A 20,454-nucleotide genomic window follows, 5' to 3' on the forward strand; every position below is an offset into this window, starting at 1 on the left:
AATGTTCTTTCATCGTATAATCCTTAAACACACTTAACCCATTTCAGCACTGCCGTTGATCATGCTGTTTTCATAGTCCTGTGTTGGTAAACCAGTTTTGAAACTTGGGGGTTATACACGTACACAATCGGGAACCATAGCCTGTATTCTCCGCGGCCTACTTATGCAGGATTGCCAATTCTGAAAGAAAATACAAAAAAAGAAGGAATACGCCTGTACGGTACAGCAGTACTATGTACTTCCCTTTTACCTACTTGTTCTTTGTAAGATCGTTTGCATTGCATCTTGCCTGTGTAAAAATTATACGAAATGTGCCTTTGACGTGTCTGTCTACATGATCCTGCTTTGCAGCTAGCCACTAAGCTAAAACTAAATCCACATCTGAAGCCGTGATTTCTTTCGTTTTCAAGCTTTTCTTTATCTCTCTCAAAAGCTTTTCCTTTTGCCTTCAAGCTCTTCTCATTCCCTCCCATGCGTTTTGTCATCCTAACCATATATCCCTGAAGTTACTCTTTACCTCTTGTCAGATTTCCGATTCCATCCTTCTGACTCTTTCAAGGTTTAACCTTATTACTCTGTCTGCAAGCTCTTTTCGAACCTTTGTATCATTCTCTATACCGTAGTCGATGCATGAGCATGCGGGCTGCTTGTAGTCTTAGTTGGTTTCTTCTTTTTTCCCTCCAAATCTTTGGTATCTTCCGTGTAGACAGCCATGATTTGCCGGGCAAGTGCAAGATTGAGGTTTTTACTAGGTTCCAACCACCGACTTTAGTACTCCTGTAATTTGTAGTTTCGTTCCATCTCTTCTTATCCCTCAACTCAGATGAGCAACCAGAAGAACCAACAGGTGACACAAACTTACAGGAAGGTAGGTCAAAGGTCACGAAAACCCAAGAAAAATGTTTTTATTGTAGAGAGATTGTTTATTTCTGTATTGTTTTGAAAGCTGTTTATGCATGCTTGTAATAGTTTGTCTTTGGTGGGCGTGGGCGCTTACATTTGTAGGAAGGGTGCTAGATATCTAACGCACATTTTTTGACAGTCTAGGGAAGTTGCATATGATGGAGTGCCATTTTCCTTCTAGCAAACCCAATTTATTGACAGCCTACGGACTCTGCATGATGAAGTACCGTTTTCCTTTCCAGATACTATCTCGTATGTTCGTGTGTCCGGTTGTCTGACAGCCAAAAGACAGTGCATTTGACGAAGACGTGCTGTTTTCTTTTTTAGATGGCACACTTATCAAGTTGCATAAAAAGTCTTGAGAATGCACCACAGAGAGTTTAAAGTGTTCGTCATCAAGGCGGGCGCCATATTATTGCTTTGACGAATTCTCATTATCCGTCACGTCGTATTACATGTTGACGTGTGTACGAAGAGCACACATTAAGTTGGTCGTTTGGAATTTGTATGAAATAATGTGAAATTGTTCCAACAGGTCTCCCTCCTCCAGTTTTCCCGGCGCCACATTTGCCAGCCACGCCCTTCCCTCCAAGAGTTGGTAAGCCCGCATGCAGGATCTGAATCCACTTTTATAGTTAGTTTGTCCCAACGAACACATAATAAATTGTCTAATAGATAAAAGATGGATTTTATAAATACGCGTAGTAACACTATGGGAATATATACATGTATTTACGCACAAAACGTCAGTGATAAAAATAATTGACCGGTTGCACTATGGTACACTACTGTTAAGGACATCTACATTACACTCTGTCAAAACACTAAGTGAAAGATATGTCGTTTGTCTTGGATATGTATTAGACCCCCCGATAGTCTCATGCGAAGCGGAGAGACAACGGGCCACGAAACGGGCCGAGTTACTCCCGAAGAGCGGCGTGTTCATTCCGCAGTGCCACGAGGACGGAGCGTACAAGGCCGTGCAGTGTCACGACGAAGCCGGCTACTGCTGGTGTGTCTACGTGGACACCGGCAGGCCCATACCCGGTACGTCTACAGCGGCCTCCACGCAAGAGTTCAACTGCAACGCGGACGCTATGTCCAGGGGACCTGCTGGAATCAGAGTCTTTACAGGTAAGTAACACGGTCAATATGTTTCGATACTTTTCTTGACATCATTAATTACATATTTTAAGAGTCTGACTTTTATCATACGAGATGTCCAGTAAGTCCCTATCCGAAGCAGGCGTCCAGCTTGTTCATATGTAGTTGTAATTGTCGAAGACATAATAGACACGAGTCAAGACAGGAGGTTCGGATGCGACCCGAACTTCGGCTCGTGGTGACAAACAAATAAGCCACAGCGCTTTTTTTTTTTAAACTTGCTTAACTTCCGATTTATATGCCGTCTCCATGCGTTACTGTGAGATATTTTGTGTGTTTGTAGACGCTTCTAATAATTGTACTGCAAGACTTTGTTGGGCTACTCCACTGTTCCACTGTTAATTTTCAGAGTTAACCAACCGTTATACATCGGTTTCTGTTCCACGGTACCAATATCGTCTGTATAATTATTGTAGGCCACAACGCTAAACGCACAAGTCTGTTTGTGTGCAATATTCATTTAAAAAAAACAATGAAAATGTTTGTCTTATATAATAATTCGTATTTTAACGAATTTTGTTTTCATTTGGAATGCATGTCTATGAGTTTAAGTTTATACGAGTTGAAATATTTTTAATTCAAACGATTGCGTGTCAATATTTTGAAAAGAATAATAATATAACATATAACAATTATATCGCGACGCATTCTTCCATACAAGCCATCTAATTGAAAATCACCGCAACGACCAAGAAAAAGACACAGCGTGAAAGAATTATAGTTGGCCTCTCAGACAGACTTGAAAAAAAGAGCACAATGCCCTCTCATAAATTCCTCACATTGTTGAGAAATTGCAACCTCTGCCACGAACATCCCCAACAATGGAGATGGTTTACTTTTCAAACACTTTCGCGAAGACTCTTTACAATTATGAAGTGGTATCAGGTGCGCTAACGTTGTCCTAAGTGTTCACGGGATCCCTTTTTCGCAGCCATGCACTGTCTGTTGCCAATGGATGCAAGCCTCTTGTGCCGTCCTTGTGGTTAGATATTGTGTTCCAAGGTGGATATCCCTCTCGGAGACAGGAACTGCAAGTCCTTAGAGCAAACATTGGCCTGCAGGTGCGCCGTCTCCAGCCTGTCTATCAGCAGGTGTCGGCCCCGGTGCATGCCCCCAGACAGACTGGCCAATGACACTTCAATTCAAGCCCATCGTCTATATATATACATGTATATGGCAAGTCTGCGGGGATATTGGACTGGAAAGTCGCACTTCCCTAACACCAGCACGACTCGGGGATTTATAAAGACACAAGGCTTGGTTGAGATAGGGGGAAACTGAGGGCATTTACCTGTAGATGTGACGTATGTACAATGAACACGAAGGTATAGAAATGTCACAAATTCCGACTACCTTCCGCTCAGTCTTATTAATATAGGACATTTAAGAAGGCAATGACACAGAAACCGATTACACTCCTTTGTCCGGTTTGATTTATGGAAGACTGGCGCGTTAATGTCACCATACGAAGTTATAATAAAAATTGCATGAAATACAATCATGTAATGAGGCACGACATTTCAAGCATATTTTAGTGCGACCATGGGAATCGCAGGGTCGTATGGTGATACGTGCGGCATGCACATGTGTCAGTTAAGGATGCAGTGATTGATAGGCGATCTGCCAGGTACATTGATCTCTAGTTTCATTGAGCTGTCATAAGACCAACATTAAAATACCATAGTTGTGATTCAGAATTAAGTACATGTAAGTGAAGCTTTATGTTGGCCTTGTAGCCATTCAAAAAAATATCTAAATTTAATACTTCGGACATTAATTAGGGATTTAAAAACGTGTTATCAGTAGGTGCCCTTCTCAACATCCTTATTACTGTATTCAGATAAGGAATAACATTTCAAACCTCATGTAACAAACGCTTAACAGTATGCACACATGATCAATGCATGATATACATTATACAATGATACTTTTACTTCCATTTAAATGGACGAAAACAAGTCAAGAAATGCCGACGTCATTCAATTCCAATTATTCAATCAATTAATTCCAATTCTTTTCAGATATTGACAACCCAGCAAAACAAAGAGTTCGTAGTTGTCCCGGCTTGCCCCCTATTTGTCCCTGAAAGGGGCAGGGGGAGATGTAATCATTATATTATGTCTTGTTGAAGGACAAAGATATGATTCTCATCTCTGGGTTCGAACCCATTCGCCTGAAGACAGAAAACCGTGAGATCGGCATCTTTTATATGAAACCCTGTAGTACCAGGATGTGGTGTCCAAATTAAGTTAGTTTGACGTTATGAGCGTACTTTGGGGGCTGTTATTGACAGGGAAACTAAAGTCAATGTCATACAGGTGTAACAAACAGCTCGCCCCCTTCCGAGCTGATCGGCATCATCTCCTAATTGTGTTTGAACAAGCCACCTCTCCTAACTGCAAAAATACCGTGTCATTTTGACAAGACCCCGTTTTCTGTTATTCTTCAGGCTGGAGGTGGGACCTTCCTGCCACCTGTGTTTGCCGATGGTATTTGCTCAAGTGTTCAGTGCAGTTATCAGAGATTCGAGTCTGTGGGCTTGTTGTAATTATATGTTTCAATGATGGGTATTATAAACCCTGGCTGTAAATGACTTGCATGCACACGTGCGCTGTGAATCTGTTATCGTCCCGACATTTGAACTATGTCACCGTGCGGATTGTTTGCACAGTAAATTAATGGACTTTTATGCCTCATTTGATGATGAACTATGATGATAAAGTGGGCCAACAATCTCTTTTTCGCAATTCCCTGCCTAAGGTTAATGGAGTTTTAATAAGGGGGGAGGCTGAAATCCGGTTATCACTTTTTGAAACATGGCATGGAATTGTTTTCGGATCCTTGAGAAAACTGCATTCCGGTTAGGAATTTAAGATACAGTTGATCGCTGTGACCTACTACCTGTTTGATTAAACTGGATTCGGCTCTCGATATTGTATACTTCGCCCAATCAGGCACTTCATGTCCCATTTAAATTTCTTGCTCCCGGCCCGTTTTGTAAAAGTTCGAGCTCTCAGCTGAAGGGGTCTACCCGATGTTCCCCAATACCTATGTTCCCAAATACCGATGTTCCCCGAAATCTTATAGGATTAGGGTTAGGGTAAGGGTAAGGATTTCGGGGAACATCGGTATTGGGGAACATAAGTATTGGGGAACAAAGGTATGCACCCCGGCTGAACGTGCTGAAGGTATCTTATAGGATTAGGGTTAGGGTAAGGGTAAGGATTTCGGGGAACATCGGTATTGGGGAACATAAGTATTGGGGAACAAAGGTATGCACCCCGGCTGAACGTGCTGAAGGTATATCCCGAATTCCTTAAAATTATATGCAGTTCTCGTTGACGCGAGAAGGAGGGACGTTCTGTCGATCGTCTTTGCATAGGGCTACCGTACCCAAGCTCTACGATATTTGCACGGGACTTTTTTGTGCCTAAGTAAAAAGTGGCTCGGAGGATCATGACTTTCGATAATGCCTCCCATTCCGTTGTGTATTCCAAACTTAATCGTTCTTTTCAAAGCATACTTTGAAATATTTAAAATATGTCCACCTTTGTTCCCATATTGTATGCTCCGTCATTATCATACCTTGTATTTATTTGCGTGTCGAGTTCAGCAAAGTTCAAACTCTTGTTCGGGTAACTACTTTTCACATCATGGATGTTTCCATAGTTTGTTTTCTTTAATGCTGAAAAATAAAGAAGGTAGGCCTAGTCCTATATAGCTCCTATCGTTTACTGGAACGTATCTTAGGATGGCAAACAAAAATGCTCGCGGGTGTAAAAGAGTTGGAGTTCGTTCAACTTTCAAAATGTTGCCCCCTGGCCATGTAGCCCACGAAAAGAACCTGTTGAGGATCACTAACACTTTATTTTTACATTCCAAGAATGCGGGAAATTAGGCCCAAATCCCAGTTGTCCCTTCAATCACGAAACATAGTTACCACGGGCCGCCTCCGCGGATATCTCGTATTAATGCTACTTTAAATTATTGGGCTTATAGCGAGAACATCCTGGATTTATTAGCCTCGGGAAAAGAAAAGAACTTGCATGTTGACAGTTGGGCCATTAGGCCTATGCCTACAACGTCTGTATACAGTCGTACAGATTTAGACAATACCATAAAACAAAATATAGTCTGGTTCACACCACACCAATCCACACGTGTTTTGTTTGCCTTGCCAGCCAATATTTCACTCCTGTTTCAGAAACTTTAGCACCTCTGACAATGGCAGGAACACGATAACAGATTTAATGTGTACTTTTGCCCCTATTTACTGATAACGTATCGCGCGTATGGATGTTGATAACCTAAATGATCGGCCCGAAAATAAATGAAGGAATTCTGCCCGAACAATGGAGGCGAATACCTCAAATAATAGTGTACTTCGTGGTTCGGAATGTACATGTACGTGATATCCGTATATAATTATACGCACATAATGTGATACGTTGGAGTGGTACTTATATGCAGGTCTATACTGTGCGCGTCGGATGTGGGGTGATTCTTTTACAGTCAATAACATGATTGTTGAAAGTTTGCGCGTGGAGCTAATACTGTCCAGGCTCTTCAAAGGTTTTTTTTCAAATTCGAAAATAATAAGGATAAAACATCTTTAATTCTTTTAGGTTTAAGAATTCGTACAAACAGATATCTGGGAGTATTTTTGTATTTCCATCACAATTCAGCACAATACTCCATCTCTCAGACCGCTCAACTACTTATTATTTTAAACAGTGCTGGAAATTGAATGTTCAGCAGAAATAATTGGAATTGTACATGTATATAGGACAATATATCATGCCTGTATGACTCATGCCTGTATGACACAAGCTTCTGCGGCACATTCATCTGTACTGTTGTCGATTGTCTGTATTAAGAGGGACATATTGTTAGTTGGTCTTAAACGACAATAGAATCAATTCACACAATTATTTTAAAAGAATTTAATTACTAGTTAGATAATTTAACTTGACATATAATTTTTTATAACCATAACTGGGTTCGCGCCAAAATGTGGGCATCGTCTGCTATCTTGGAGTTATACAACTTTACAATGAAATAAATATAAATGGACAATCATTTGTTTTCTTTCTCGCAACTCTCGGCGAATTTAAAGACACATGGAATAGGCCCAGCTTACTCAATGGGTCGAGGCAGTGTATTTTCCTAACTCTACGGTAGAATGTCGTGCTGATAGTTATACACTGATTGCATATACTTTCACATCGCTTTACGCTCCATCTATCAACAGACTTCTTTTGTCTATAAGTAAATTTAACAGCCGCAGCTCAACGCCGTGTCTAGAGTTCAGTCTTTGCGATCAAGTCATGAGAGAGGCAGCTGTGAAGACAGCTGCCTGAGCAATGATTGTCTGAACATGGACCAAGGATGTCGTGCAAACTTCTCTGATCAGGGAGTTGTATGCGTCAATTACAAGTTTCCCACAAGTTCTGTTACAAATCAACTCATACGTCAAAATTAATGACAGGTAACGGGAAGGAAAACAAATTCAAAAGAATGGACTAAATTTGTCATAGCCTAATATTCATGTGAATAGCTTGTGACTTGATCTGAGACTGTGTGACTTGTGATTGACTTACAACAACCATCGCGCATTGTAGCAACATTGGATGAAAATTGTTAATAATTTACAATGTCAATCAATATTAGGTTTTGCCCTTCTCATCCGAACTCGTTTCGAGGGAGTCATTTTTCTTGATGCATTCACAGTAACTTTACCTAAGATTTACTGTCCACTATTGTAAATCCTAATTACATTAAATTACATTCAGAAAAAAAAAGTACATTCATGTGGGCATCGCCCTTGGAGATACTTCGCATGAATTGGACTATATGTCAAAATTCATCTCTATAACTCGATTGGACAGGCCAAAAATAAAATGCATTCCAATGTTATTTCCTGTAATTTGCATGCACATGATTCCAGGGTTAAATTGTTTTTTAAATCTGGACACGAAAGGTCAGTATCAACTTTTGCTAACAACCTAGGCTCACTTTAGGTAATGCATGCACGCATGCACCCCTGGTATTTGTCGTAAAGTGCACAGCTCGAATTCTTGCCAATTAGCATGAAATCCGATTTGAAATGTCACCGGACGAGAACAAGAGCAGTGATTCAACGCCGATGTGCGTCAGTGACACAAGGTTGTGAAATGTACTTTTTATCACCGGTAACCTTTCAGTGTGCTGGAATTACGCGAGTCTCAAATTGCGCAGGCTTGCGATTTTGGTGATTGTTTTCACAAATCACCTTGAATCTTTATGTTGTCTTCAAGTCAACCAAGATACGTAAATTTGAAGTTACTTTTAATTAACGAAAAGCCCTTCTCATGTGAAGAGAATAAAACAAATGCCCTTCTCCGTTGAAGAGAATAAAACAAATGCCCTTCTCATATGAAGAGAATAAAAGAAATGAATGATTGCGACGCAATTTTACATTTTTAACCTTCCGTTTGATAAAGATGGAATTGAGTATAATGTTGTTTGTGACTAACTATAGTGGTTTTTTTTTTTTTACATATTCCAATTCCAGTGTGAATTCATTAACGTAATGTGTCTCCACTGACTTTTATTTCATAAGGTAACATATTTTTTTCTTTGCTTATTCTACTATAATTTCTGTTTATTCAACTACTTGTTAATACATGCAATAATGGCAAATGAACAAGTCATTCAGAGACCATTTCTCAGCTTCCACGGTGTAGGAGCGCCATGTTCGACCTCGGGCTGGTTTGCAATTTTTTTTTTCCCCTGCAACCATAATGCGCTCGCGTCAATGGGTAACGAAATGGTTCTCAGACTTAAAGTTCTCTCTAAAATAAATCCTCCAAAGCCAAAGGTGGCATTTGTTTTTTGGGTTTTTTTTTCGATCAGTATAGGACTTGATTAAACTCAGTCTAAGAAAGCAAATTAAGGTATTAAGGCAAATGACTTTGCTAGTGCAGAAGACACATTTGCGGCCGGTTTATACACCAAGTGAAGGCGAAAGTGGCGCCAATTTCATGCCGTCAACAATTGCAGTTTCATAATGACGTTCACTGTTCCTCTATAACGAATTTGTTTCGCTCTGAAATTCACGTGAAGTACAATATATGAACCGACCTCAATTGGATTTGACGCTTGTTGCCACACCATCGCCCTCAAGGATTCAATTAGCTCCTAATTGGTTGGGGAATGATGAATTGCATCAAAATATCCTGCCCAAGGACATACGTGTATTGCATCGTGATGATGCTCTTCTGTTTGCTTGACGGTCTGACGGTGTAAATAATGAAGCTTGGTGGTTGTTTCGGGGTTGAAAAACAGAGATGTTTCATTGTGCAAAACAAATGACAAGAACGTAATTTATAAGCATTTTTTACGAATTACATATGATAGCTACTAATTAAACTGTTTGTGATCTCAAAGGGTGCATCTTAGAAATCTTTAAGAATCATCGTTTATTTATCATGAATGATGAAGTCCCTGTTTTAATTAAGACATGGTCAATATCGGCGCCCAACCTTACACATAGTAGACCTTATAAAGACGTTAGTTAACTGTATATGAGTTGATGTAAAAATGAGTTAGTCTGAGGTCGCAGGTTCAAACCCCGCTCCAGTCAATTTCTTTGTTCAGCTCGGGGGGGGGGGTATATATCAATTAGTGTTTTGAAAGTATAGATAGACAATATGTAAATCAAACCATATTACTTAAGTCATATCCATTCAAGTTCAGCCTTGAAATGATATCACTAATTTTACTTTAATGCGCTAATAACATGCATCCCTAAGACGTCAATCATCAATATAATCAGTCTTCCTGGCGATGTCAAGACAAATGAATATGCTAGTGTTAAGCATTAAATATGTATATATGTATATATGAAAGATAAATATGTACATGTACATTGAATACATGCCATAATTCATCGGAGTATGACATCACTCCGGTCCAGAAAAAGAGCATGAGTCATGCTTAAGCAAACAAAACAATTATAAAAAAAAACGTTTTGTATTCTACATTAACTATTTTGTTTCATTTGAGCCCACGAACAAAAAAGACATTTCCCTACAACCAATGCAGGAAAATATCAGTGGTTCCATTATTTTCAAATGTCATCTCCCGCAATTTTTTATTTCGTCGTGAAAAGGTAGATTTTCTGATTTCCCCCTTGATTCCTGTGGATTGTTCTGTACTGTAGAAATGTAGTGGTGACATTCATCGGATGGCAACACATTTTGTGGTACCGCTGTAGTTATTTGCGCAGGCAACTACAGATAGGGTCTCTATTTCTTTGTTCAAAGTATATTCATAACGCACAAAGACAAATTTAATAGTCCATATTTTCCGCTTATCGTTTTATGGTTCGGCCAGCAGCCCGTTAACGACAGAAATGTCCGATAAATGAATCGCACGAAGCTTTAATGTAGTCGCGGGGTTGTGCCCCCTCATCGTTCCAGCATTCCACACGTCCCGGTGTTTTATGATTTACTGACGAAGTGGAAAAAAACAACAAGAGTTTTCCTTTCCAGATGTAACACAGTCACGAATCCGAAGTGGCGTGCCAGGATGTCCGAGAACTGCGTGAATGTCTCAGCCGGGCTAATTGCGGAAACAATCCGTTGTCGACATGACTGAAACTCCCGGTGCGAGTTCAACGAAACTGGCACATTATCTTCACCTCCGGTTCCCCGTGTCTTAGCAAACTATACAGCCGGCCTGCCGGTGACAGTTGCAGGAAACTAGGCACCAACATACAGTTCGTCAGCAGAGGAGTTTGGGTGATTGGCGATGCATTCAATCAAGACGCCAAGGAGAAAAGTTATTGATTAACCCATTTCCCAAGAGGCACACGGAGCCCCTGGTATTTTTTTTTAACACGTGTGTCATTCTCTGTATGATTCCTACAGCTAATGTCACAATTTATAATTCATGAATTCGTTATAAAATGTTTTTTTATTTTCGTATTTCCTCTGTGCATTAATAGATTGTAGCGGTAACAAGAAGGAAGAATTCTTTGAGATTTTACTGGACATGTTTACTGCAGAGATGTCGATAGATGACTCTATAATAGATGGGTAAGTTCATCCGGGCAAAACCTTTGACAATTAGGTGTGGTTCTACGGAGAAGGGGCACAGGACGGGCCAGAGCCCCCCCCCCCCACCACCACCACCACCACCGCCAAACCTCCCCATGCCCAAAACTTTGACAGATTGATTTCTGAACTTAAAATACAACTACTGTAGATTTTAAATTTCCTCAATCGTGTCTGGAGCATTGATGCCTCGAGCAGCGAGTTCGGACGCTGATGCTGACGCTGATAAATCCCTATATAATTATGCGAATTGTTTTCGTTTTGCTGAAAGAACACTTGTCGTTGTTGTGATCTGTGGACAGAACCTTAAAACGCTGTTGGTGTTCAAAATTTTGTAACTTGAAAAGTACATGAGTGATTTGAATGATTCTTGTACTAAAAGAAAGCTTATTAATTGGACTTTCATATCCTAGATTTTAGAGGTGCTACATGCAGAAGTTCATTAGGGGACCGAATTTTTTTGGATTCTAGATGCTCTGTGGTGCGATCTGAGGCAATTTCTGACCTTGACCAATTATTTTTGAGGAAAAGATGCCTGCCTTGATTGCGACGTCACTTAAAAAAAAAATTAAGTTCGGTTGTTTGGGGGTCAGTTTTTTTGGAGGGGGCATGGCCCCCATTCACCCCCCCCCCCCCTGGATCCGCCCTTGTTAAGATCGCTCTGAGATAGGAATGAGTAAACCCTTTGCGCATTTATTGTAAATAATTAAGGTTTATAGTCAATATCTGAACACTCACAACTCGGCTTTGCATGCAGAATGATGTATTCTTGTTTGTTGTTTCGAAAAGCGTTTAAGTGATTACAGGTGAAAACTTACTCTCACCTGTCCGGGCTTTGTATGAGAATAATGAATAGGCCCATCGTACACCGCGCTTTGTTTATCGATCTTGGCATACAGCCGGTCTAGACACCCGTCAGCACATCGTGGCCTTTTGTCTCCCGTACCATTTATAACATGGCTATGTTTCAAGCTCTCTGCAAACCAATCCAATCTACATTTTTTTTGGTTGAGGTATGAACAGGTGTTAATATCAGTGACATTGACTTTAAAGGCAATGGGCAACATTTGCAAACATTCAAAAACGAAACTTCCAAAATATAAAATATCCAACTTGACTGTGCGTAAATAATAGCATCAAGCATCCTGTCATCCGTTGCACCTATTATTCTGTAATTTTCAAGTCAAGAGGAATTAAACATCGCGAGAAGAAAAAAACACAAGCTTTTTTTCAAATACTGCCCCCAATTTTTCGAATTTAGTTTAGTTGGCAATCGGTTACGTATCCGTAAATGACATTTTTTCCCGATTGACAAACTGGGATCATATGCCACAAGAGGGTGCAAGTAAGAACGTATTACACTATTCATAAGATGGAATTAACTTCGGGGTGATGTAAAACCTAATAAATGTACATGTATTGATAAAAACGCATTAATTAACATTTTGGAAGGGAGGGCCTTGAACGAAAACCTTGATTTACGTCGAGAAAATGAAGATGCATTTTCACAGTTTTCTCAAAAAGTATATCCACTGAGCTGAACTTTCGACAAGTTAGTTTTAATAACCTACTTCAGTTTTATTGTATTATCGTTCCAAACATGACTTTTGTTTGCAAATGTTGTCCAAAATACCTTTAACTATCTATGGTCGTGCAGACATGCTACTGGAATGGCAAACATGTCTAGGCTGAGAGACATACTTGTATTGATAGAGTGCAGAGAAGGTGGAGTTGGTATGGGGCCGACTGCGAACCCGAACAGGTCTTGACATTCTGCCTGTTGACACGTCCACATTAGTGGCCTGTTACTGACAGACCAGATTCAATAATAGCAAGTTATAGTTTGCACTACTTAGTCACGCATTCCGTGGAAGCTATACCTTTGGCTCCCGGCTGTGATTTATTGTTTTTAATATTGAGGTGGAAGTAGGAAAAAGTGCCCGCAAAATATGTTATGAACTTGGAGCAAACGTCAAGAGCGAGGGAGCCTGCTGCGCCGTGATGCATGAGTCATGGAAGGTGCAACCTGCTGCCAACTTGTGAACTTTCCTCGAGGGCCCATAGGGGCCTTTATGCTTTAAATTAAAAGTCATTATTTACGTTGTCTCAAAGGCAGCACTTTCTTGTCATCGAAGATTTTACAACCAATAAAGAATTACACGAACTCTCTCTTATAATACCTGAGTATTGTTGATTTATTCGTGGGAATAAACATCGTTGCCACTCGAAAAAAGACGGTACTCGTTTTATGCGAGGTAAACAAAAAATGGTCGCGGCTGGTATTTTTTGCTTTATGCATTAGCTAGGGCATGTTCATTAGGCCTGCCCCAGTTTCTGATGCGCCATGCGCGCCCCCTCATGCATTATTGAAATGACATTGAACATCAAGGCCACACATACACATGTGTGAAACGAATCAAGATATCCATTTCGATTTGTAGTTCTCTTTGCGATGGAGTCGTCACACCTATTTACATGTATATCGCATGAAATAGTCAAATAGAAACAATATGGATGCGTGTGACCAGTCGGCATCATTTGGACCACGTGGCGATGAAAGATACCTTAAATAAAAGTCTCATGTCTGTCAAGAAAAAAGTGCGATGAGTCAAAATTAGTGTATCAAGCACAAGTCCAGATGTACTTATGAACTAGTATAAGTAAAACGTGAAATAGTTACGTTTAAAAAATGAATGCGTTTCGAACTCAAGGATATGATTAGTTTCAGCTTCCCCCACTCCACATGTTTCCATCCTCAACTTCGCAATAATTAATGTATTCACCACTTTGTAAAAACTACACGAGAAATTTCGTCTGGCAACCAGCGTCAACGTTTGTTTTAATTTTTTCGGTTGATTTATTTATTTATTTATTTTTTGCGGTTGATTTAGATTTATTTATAAATCATTTATTGATATTCTTCATTTATTTTAAGGGAAATAACATAATACCGAGAAAGTCCAAAGAGCAAGTAGTATATTGATAATATATGTACATCTGTCGAGTTGTAATGAATTCTGACAACACTACACTTAAATTTGACTAGATTTACATTCAGCTGACCCTAGCAGTAGTCAGCTTGGGTGCAAGTTTGACTGTTCTAGTCAAATCTAACTAGATGTTTTACAGAATATTTGTATTCGATTTTGACATATTGCATTCTCATATTGGCACAGCAGTACGTCGCCCGAACGAGTGGCGCGCTGGAAGTTCCAGCAGATGGACGTGAGCGGTAACAACCTGCTGGAGAGGAGGGAGTACCTGGAGTTCAAAGAGGAACTCAAGAAGATCAACGCCGCCTCCAAGAAATGCCGGCGGAACTTCATCGAGTTCTGCGACGAGGACGACAACAAGGACTTGTCTATGGGAGAATGGCTGACGTGCCTGGAAGTGAGAACCGGTAGGTGTCTGTCACAGATTTGTAAATCGTTTCTCATACATCAAAAATGTGGAGCAGGAGACGTTCAAAGGTTGCAGTTATTTCGAGCGTTGTTCCCCCCCCCGAATATAATGATCATGTCAGACGACGGAATTTACAGACAGAGAGATTGTTTTACCATATCCCCGAAAACAGAACAACAAAAGTGAAGTAAAAGTCTATCACGAGCCAATGTGGTCCAACAGGCCGGCGTTTATCTCCGGTTTCAACAGCATGAAACACTGAAGTGTATGTATGTATTTCTATTCGCCCTGGACGGGATGCTAGTCCATCGTAGTTTACTCGTACCCATGTACAAAATGTATACTCCTGGGTGGAGAGAGGCAATTTGGAATGAAGTGGCTTGCCCAAGGAAGCAACATATGGCCAGCAGCTGGATTCGAACCCCTGACCCTCTGATCACGAGTCCCAAACTCTAACCACTAGGCCCCCACTGTAACACCCACCCAGCCACCCACCCCCCCCCCCCCTTCAACCTCCCCCACCCCCACCCCTATGGTGAGAACACTTGCCACGCCGCTGGAGCTTTAACCGAGAACTGAAATCATTGAGGAGTATAGCAGAGGAAATGGTTTTCATATGAAACACTTCACCTTATCTGTCTTTTCTGCTGTGGTCATACATGTACTTTCGTGCATGAATAGTGTTAGGCTATCTACTTCCATTCTGTCACATTAAATTCATTAATGCTTTTCTCATTTAGATACCAAATCGAAACATTAGAGCCATTCATTTTTAACAGATAACCCGACGTCCTTCACCGCATGCTAGATTGTAGATAGCTTAAAAGGGGGGAGGGGGGGGGGCGATGCCCAACCATGCAAATTGTGTATGGAGGGATCTCCCAAGTGCCAATGGCGATAAAGAAATATTGATAACAACGAGAACAGAGCATCTGAAACACCGTGATGGCCCTTCTAATCCGTTCACTCTCAGTGCTCATCAAACCACGTAGAACTTCCTTTGCAATCTGTACAAGTGAAGATTTGAAATTCGTTCCAAAGTTGTTGAATTTCCGCACGGTTCGATTTTTGTTTTTCAAATTGAAAGGCCGTATTATAGGTTATTGTGACGTTAGTGAGGGAACTGTGTAAAAGTGATTTTCATGGCCAAATACAGGGCGGTGCTAAAAGAAGGAAACCCCGTTTTGAACAGCAATATTCACGTAGTTGTTGAGCATATTTCAAAAATTCAAGTTCATGGCATTAAAATATTGATCTTCAAACATACAAGTGATGAAAAAATATTGCAAATGCAAATTTTTTCTCTGAAATATGAAAACATTTCATGTGCCAAACATGTTTGTCCACGGACGGCTTTTTTACCATCCGCTTGACTGAGCTCCGGAGCTTGATTTGAAGACAAAAAAAACATGACACTAGACTTATACACATGTACAACAGTGTTTTTGATGACTTGTATTCAAATTAATATCACTATTTTTGCGATTTTTAAACGTTTTTTTAAGAGCTACAGTTCACTACATTATAAAAAACACAGTTCAAATAAGTTTTAAAAGGTAGGTTACAATTCCTGTCAAAAGTGGGTTTCCCTCTTTTTGCACTGCCCTATATACCAAAAGTATTTTTCTCTTCCCCCTACCAAAATCGATGACGGTCTCTTTTAAGGAGCAATAAATGAAGCAGATCCATTTTAAGCGAAGGATACTGTAGCCTCTTCTTTGTTAAATAATTCATTTTGTGAGACTTCCTTGTTCATCATTATTAACACAGTCACAAACCCTTGCTTAATGTCCCTGCATGTTTCATATCCCTGGCTAACCAAGCCCAACTGCTCTACTTTGTTTCTCGTTTTCCAGGGAACCCTTCACAACTTCCATCTGGCCCCAACCCTTTCAGTAAGTATCTTTATTTCCATCCATCATCCCTTGCCACCGTTTGTAAAAGTAGAAGCATGTGCTCCTCTTCTGAAACACATTCTTCTGTAACAATTTCCTAATCTCATTTAGCATCTGTTAGTCTCCTATCCTCGAATTCACAATGGATGTTTTGATTCATGTTTGATCATGACGAAACTCAAAACGAAATATTTAAAATATTAGTGTCTCAACCACAGTGTTGCTCATCACGAGTCAAGCACATGTCATATCGCAAGTCAAGTCTCAACTCAAGTGAGCTTTGCCAAAGCCTTAATTCCTTCTTGATTGTTCAACTTGTGACCCGACTTGAAATTTGCCATCAGTGATTGATTGCTGATGGGCTTGATTGCAACTTCTCTGAACCATCGGTATGGATTGTAAAGTCGCAACGTATTTTGGTGATTCGATAGATTTTTACTTTGCCACTCGTGCATTGTTTCCTCTTGACACCAAAAATGCAACCCTAAAACATTTGCCTTTAAAAAAAGGGATCGGTGGAATTTTTTTTGGGGGGGGGGGTATCAGATTAAAGCTAAGAGCGTTTTCTTTAAAATACTGGGGAAAAAAACACACGAAAATAGCACTTTGGGTTACTGAGAAAATGCCAATTATGTAAAAGTAGTCATTTTTCATCCTGTAGGCCTACACAAGTACTTTAAGCAGTAAAACATTTTACTGTAAGCTTACTATGCAATTATCCTTCATTTGTGCAATTTCTTTAGTATTTTGACATGTTTATGATGCCGAAAGGGTTTAAAATAGGACTGAAAAGGATGAGATATCTGTTCAGGTGGAAATAAAAGGTATTTCCATCAAATGTATTTGTTCTCGTCATATTATGTGCCGTGTTTATTGTAAGGATTAGGACATGCACACATAGGTACAATGAAAATCACTTACTGTGGTAATTTTTTGTGTACAGGATGAAAAATTACTACTTTTACATAATTGGCATTTTCTCAGCATCCCTTGGTGCTATTTTCATGATTTTTTCAGTATTGGAAAGACAAAGCTCTCAGCTTTAATCTGATACCAAAACCACACAAATCTACTGATCCCTGTTTTTTTTAAGAGGCAAATGTTTTAGGTTCGCATTTTTTGGGGGTCACCCTGTACATGAATTGACTTTAAAGAAGACAAATACTCCAAATCTATTCCATTTCACTTGGAGAAATATCGTTTTGCTTGACCTATATTAGCCAACAACTGGTACATTTTGTAGAAATCAAATTATTCCGCATGTGCGATCCATTATGCACGTAATCTTTAGCTCAATTTAGCATGTTTCCAGTATCGCGAGAAAATATACTACATGTACACAGTTACGTATGCACTCCATAAACACACGTCAGGTTTGACAATGATACAGAGGTTTACGGTGTGTTTTTTTTTGGGGGGGGGGAACTAGGATTCTAGCTGTCTAGTCACCGCGTACCGACAAATATTCACAAGAATTCACCCTTTTCATTTAGGGATATCTGCTTTACTTGAATACGGTATTCGTGAGTGTAAAGCGAGTCATAATATTTAGGTAATCGCGACAGAGCAGGCGTGGAGAGAGATACAAGCGAATGATTTGTCACATAATTAAGCGCAGATCTAGCCATAATGTTTGAGGATCTGGTAGTCATTACTTTCTGGGGAAAATCTGATTTGTGCCTTCAGTTTAGATTTCGTGTGTTTGGAATAACAGTAATCACGCTAGGAGGATTAATTGTCTTGATGAAGTTAGTTTATCATTCTCGAATGTTAGAGTTGGTGTGTAGCCCCTTTCCGAAATCTATGCTTCAAATAAGTTGCTTCACTGAATTCATTTGCTTATATCCTCGAATACTGAGAATACAACTCCCTTGTTTGCATTAACTTATATTTTTTTTGCAAAACTCTTATTTTCAGTTGACCGACTGATGTGATGGGAAAGGGTGCTGGTCCTCGTATAAGGGAATGCAGAGTAAGGACTCTCTTAAAATGTTATAGCAACTGGCTGGCCGATCTTAAAGGAACGTTTTTTGACATGACTTTCAAGAAATCCTCTCCAACTTTCCAAGCATTATCACGGCTTCGTCTAGTCAGCAGGCCAGCCAGAATTGTATTGTAACGACAGTGACGTTCAGTTAACAGACTATTTAAAACACTCCTGATATGGAAGACTTGTGGATCCAGTGGAAGCGGTGTTGCTAGGGTCAATTAGAGACAAGTGCTTGATGAAACGTTGAAGTGTTCAAGTTTGTAAAGTGGTTGACGATGGAGCACTGTGCACGCAGACTTATTTAGTTGCTTGTAATGACAGCGGTATCGGTAATGCTAGGAAAAACTAACGATTTTGGAAGTTAAGTGTGGAGCTGTGGAGTGTATCTTGATTCGCCGTGATAAGAGCGCCATGCACAGACGGTGGCCGCCGAAAGTCGTGGAATGTCTTCAAACAAAGTCAAGCAAGGATGCAGTTGGATTTTGTTGTTACTGAGAAGCTATGTTAGTCAGAAAGCCAAGTTGTTGTTTGCGAGGAGAGGTACATCGCTTGAGGCTGGGTTTATCGCAGCTGTGGAGTGCAAGATTATCCGCTGAGTGCTGGGGATCAGTAGACGGAACAAGTGGACAACGTAGACAGCCACTTGAACACACACACACAAATACATGTAGTTCTGTTTTAAAGGGCTGTAGATCGACCATTTGCGTTGCAGCCATAGTTGAGGTACTTCCTTTTGTTAATAGTGGATAGCAGCAAGAATAGTCATCTTGTGCATTCTTTAATTGGTAATGAATGAAATTAACAACAGACACCTCAATGATGGCTGCTTCATGCAATGGGTCTATTCAAGACATGTTGCTCGTCTGTCGCAATTGGATGGCAATTTTCAGTGTCATGTTGACTCTTCGGTATTTCTGAAGGATTTTTTTTTATGTAAACAGCGCCCAGCATTGTGACCAAAGGTATTTTTTTTTTACATGGTATAACAGCATTTTGATATAAAGTGTAAGCAAATGTTTAGGCCTATACAGTGAGGCATTTAATGAAAACTCTTTGATTCAGTGGTAAATAATACATTTTTGCATATACAATGTATCTTAACCTTTTACGCCTGTTCCAATGCATCGCAGAGAACTACCTTTGCACTCACCAAAGTTGATATGCCAAATCAAGTAGATAATTTTTAGATCATTATAAAGTTAATGCATCTTAGCTTATACCATTGTATTGAATGAGCACGGCAGCAGTTGCAGTGTTTTAAGGTAGATAAGTATCCACTGAAAGGCATCATTTCTATCTAAGCATAATCAATCGTTCTGGTTAAAAGGTTCATTTCATGAAATAAAAGCATAACCAACACAACATGGTCAAGCTATCAATAAAAAGTTAACGGCGATCATCACATCCTGCAAAAACAAAATCATTCCATTTAGTGTTATTTAAATATTATAACAGGTCAATTAAAATATGCCATGTACTTCTGCAAACTGATCTTGCACTTCACTTCACAAATTGAGGGGTAAACTCGATTGAGATGGGCCTTATATACGAGTTGGCCATTTTTGTCGTGTTCCCTGAATGTATTTCAGTAATTGTGCACTGTTGAATGGGATGGCGCCAGACTATTTATTCACTATAGCCTCACTTGCAGTTTATTTTTAAATGTGGCTTAAAACATTAGAGTTTGTTTAATCACAAATTTTAAATTATTCATCAGAGCAGACTGGTATTAATTTGTAACGTCATTGCTTTCATTTATCTACACAAGTTTCAAAAATGAAGATTTTTACCTCACTCTCAATCCAATATGGCCGACTCCTGAATAAGGCCCATAGTGTTCCATGTTTTCGAAAATTAGTAACCTAATATTTCTGTACATAACCCTTGAATACAGAGAGGTGTAAATTGATGTAAGTGTCGAAAAGCAGTTTTGTAATTTGTATTTATCTGGAGAATGTGTATTTAAATGCATGTATTTTTTTTGAAAAAAAAAAAACGGCTT

At 39.7% G+C, this 20,454-nt stretch overlaps 1 protein-coding gene across 5 annotated transcripts in view; it reads left to right on the top strand.

The window, feature by feature from the left end:
* Positions 1–19,848, top strand: part of LOC119740344 (SPARC-related modular calcium-binding protein 1-like) — a 33,450-nt gene extending 13,602 nt beyond the window's left edge. For 2 of the 5 annotated variants that reach the window (XM_038215613.1, XM_038215609.1), the window contains 7 exons: positions 791–868; positions 1,439–1,501; positions 1,768–2,037; positions 11,057–11,147; positions 14,342–14,565; positions 16,424–16,462; positions 18,380–19,848. In XM_038215613.1, the coding sequence (XP_038071541.1) occupies positions 791–868; positions 1,439–1,501; positions 1,768–2,037; positions 11,057–11,147; positions 14,342–14,565; positions 16,424–16,462; positions 18,380–18,396 (782 nt within the window). In that variant the 3' untranslated portion in view covers positions 18,397–19,848. The remainder of the gene's footprint in view (positions 1–790; positions 869–1,438; positions 1,502–1,767; positions 2,038–11,056; positions 11,148–14,341; positions 14,566–16,423; positions 16,463–18,379) is intronic. The other 3 variants (XM_038215610.1, XM_038215611.1, XM_038215612.1) reach the window with 3 other exon arrangements.
* The last annotated feature ends 606 nt before the right edge of the window (positions 19,849–20,454 follow it).

The sequence above is a fragment of the Patiria miniata genome, unplaced genomic scaffold (assembly GCF_015706575.1).
Source record: "Patiria miniata isolate m_02_andy unplaced genomic scaffold, ASM1570657v1 HiC_scaffold_5, whole genome shotgun sequence".
NCBI classification, from domain to species: domain Eukaryota; kingdom Metazoa; phylum Echinodermata; class Asteroidea; order Valvatida; family Asterinidae; genus Patiria; species Patiria miniata.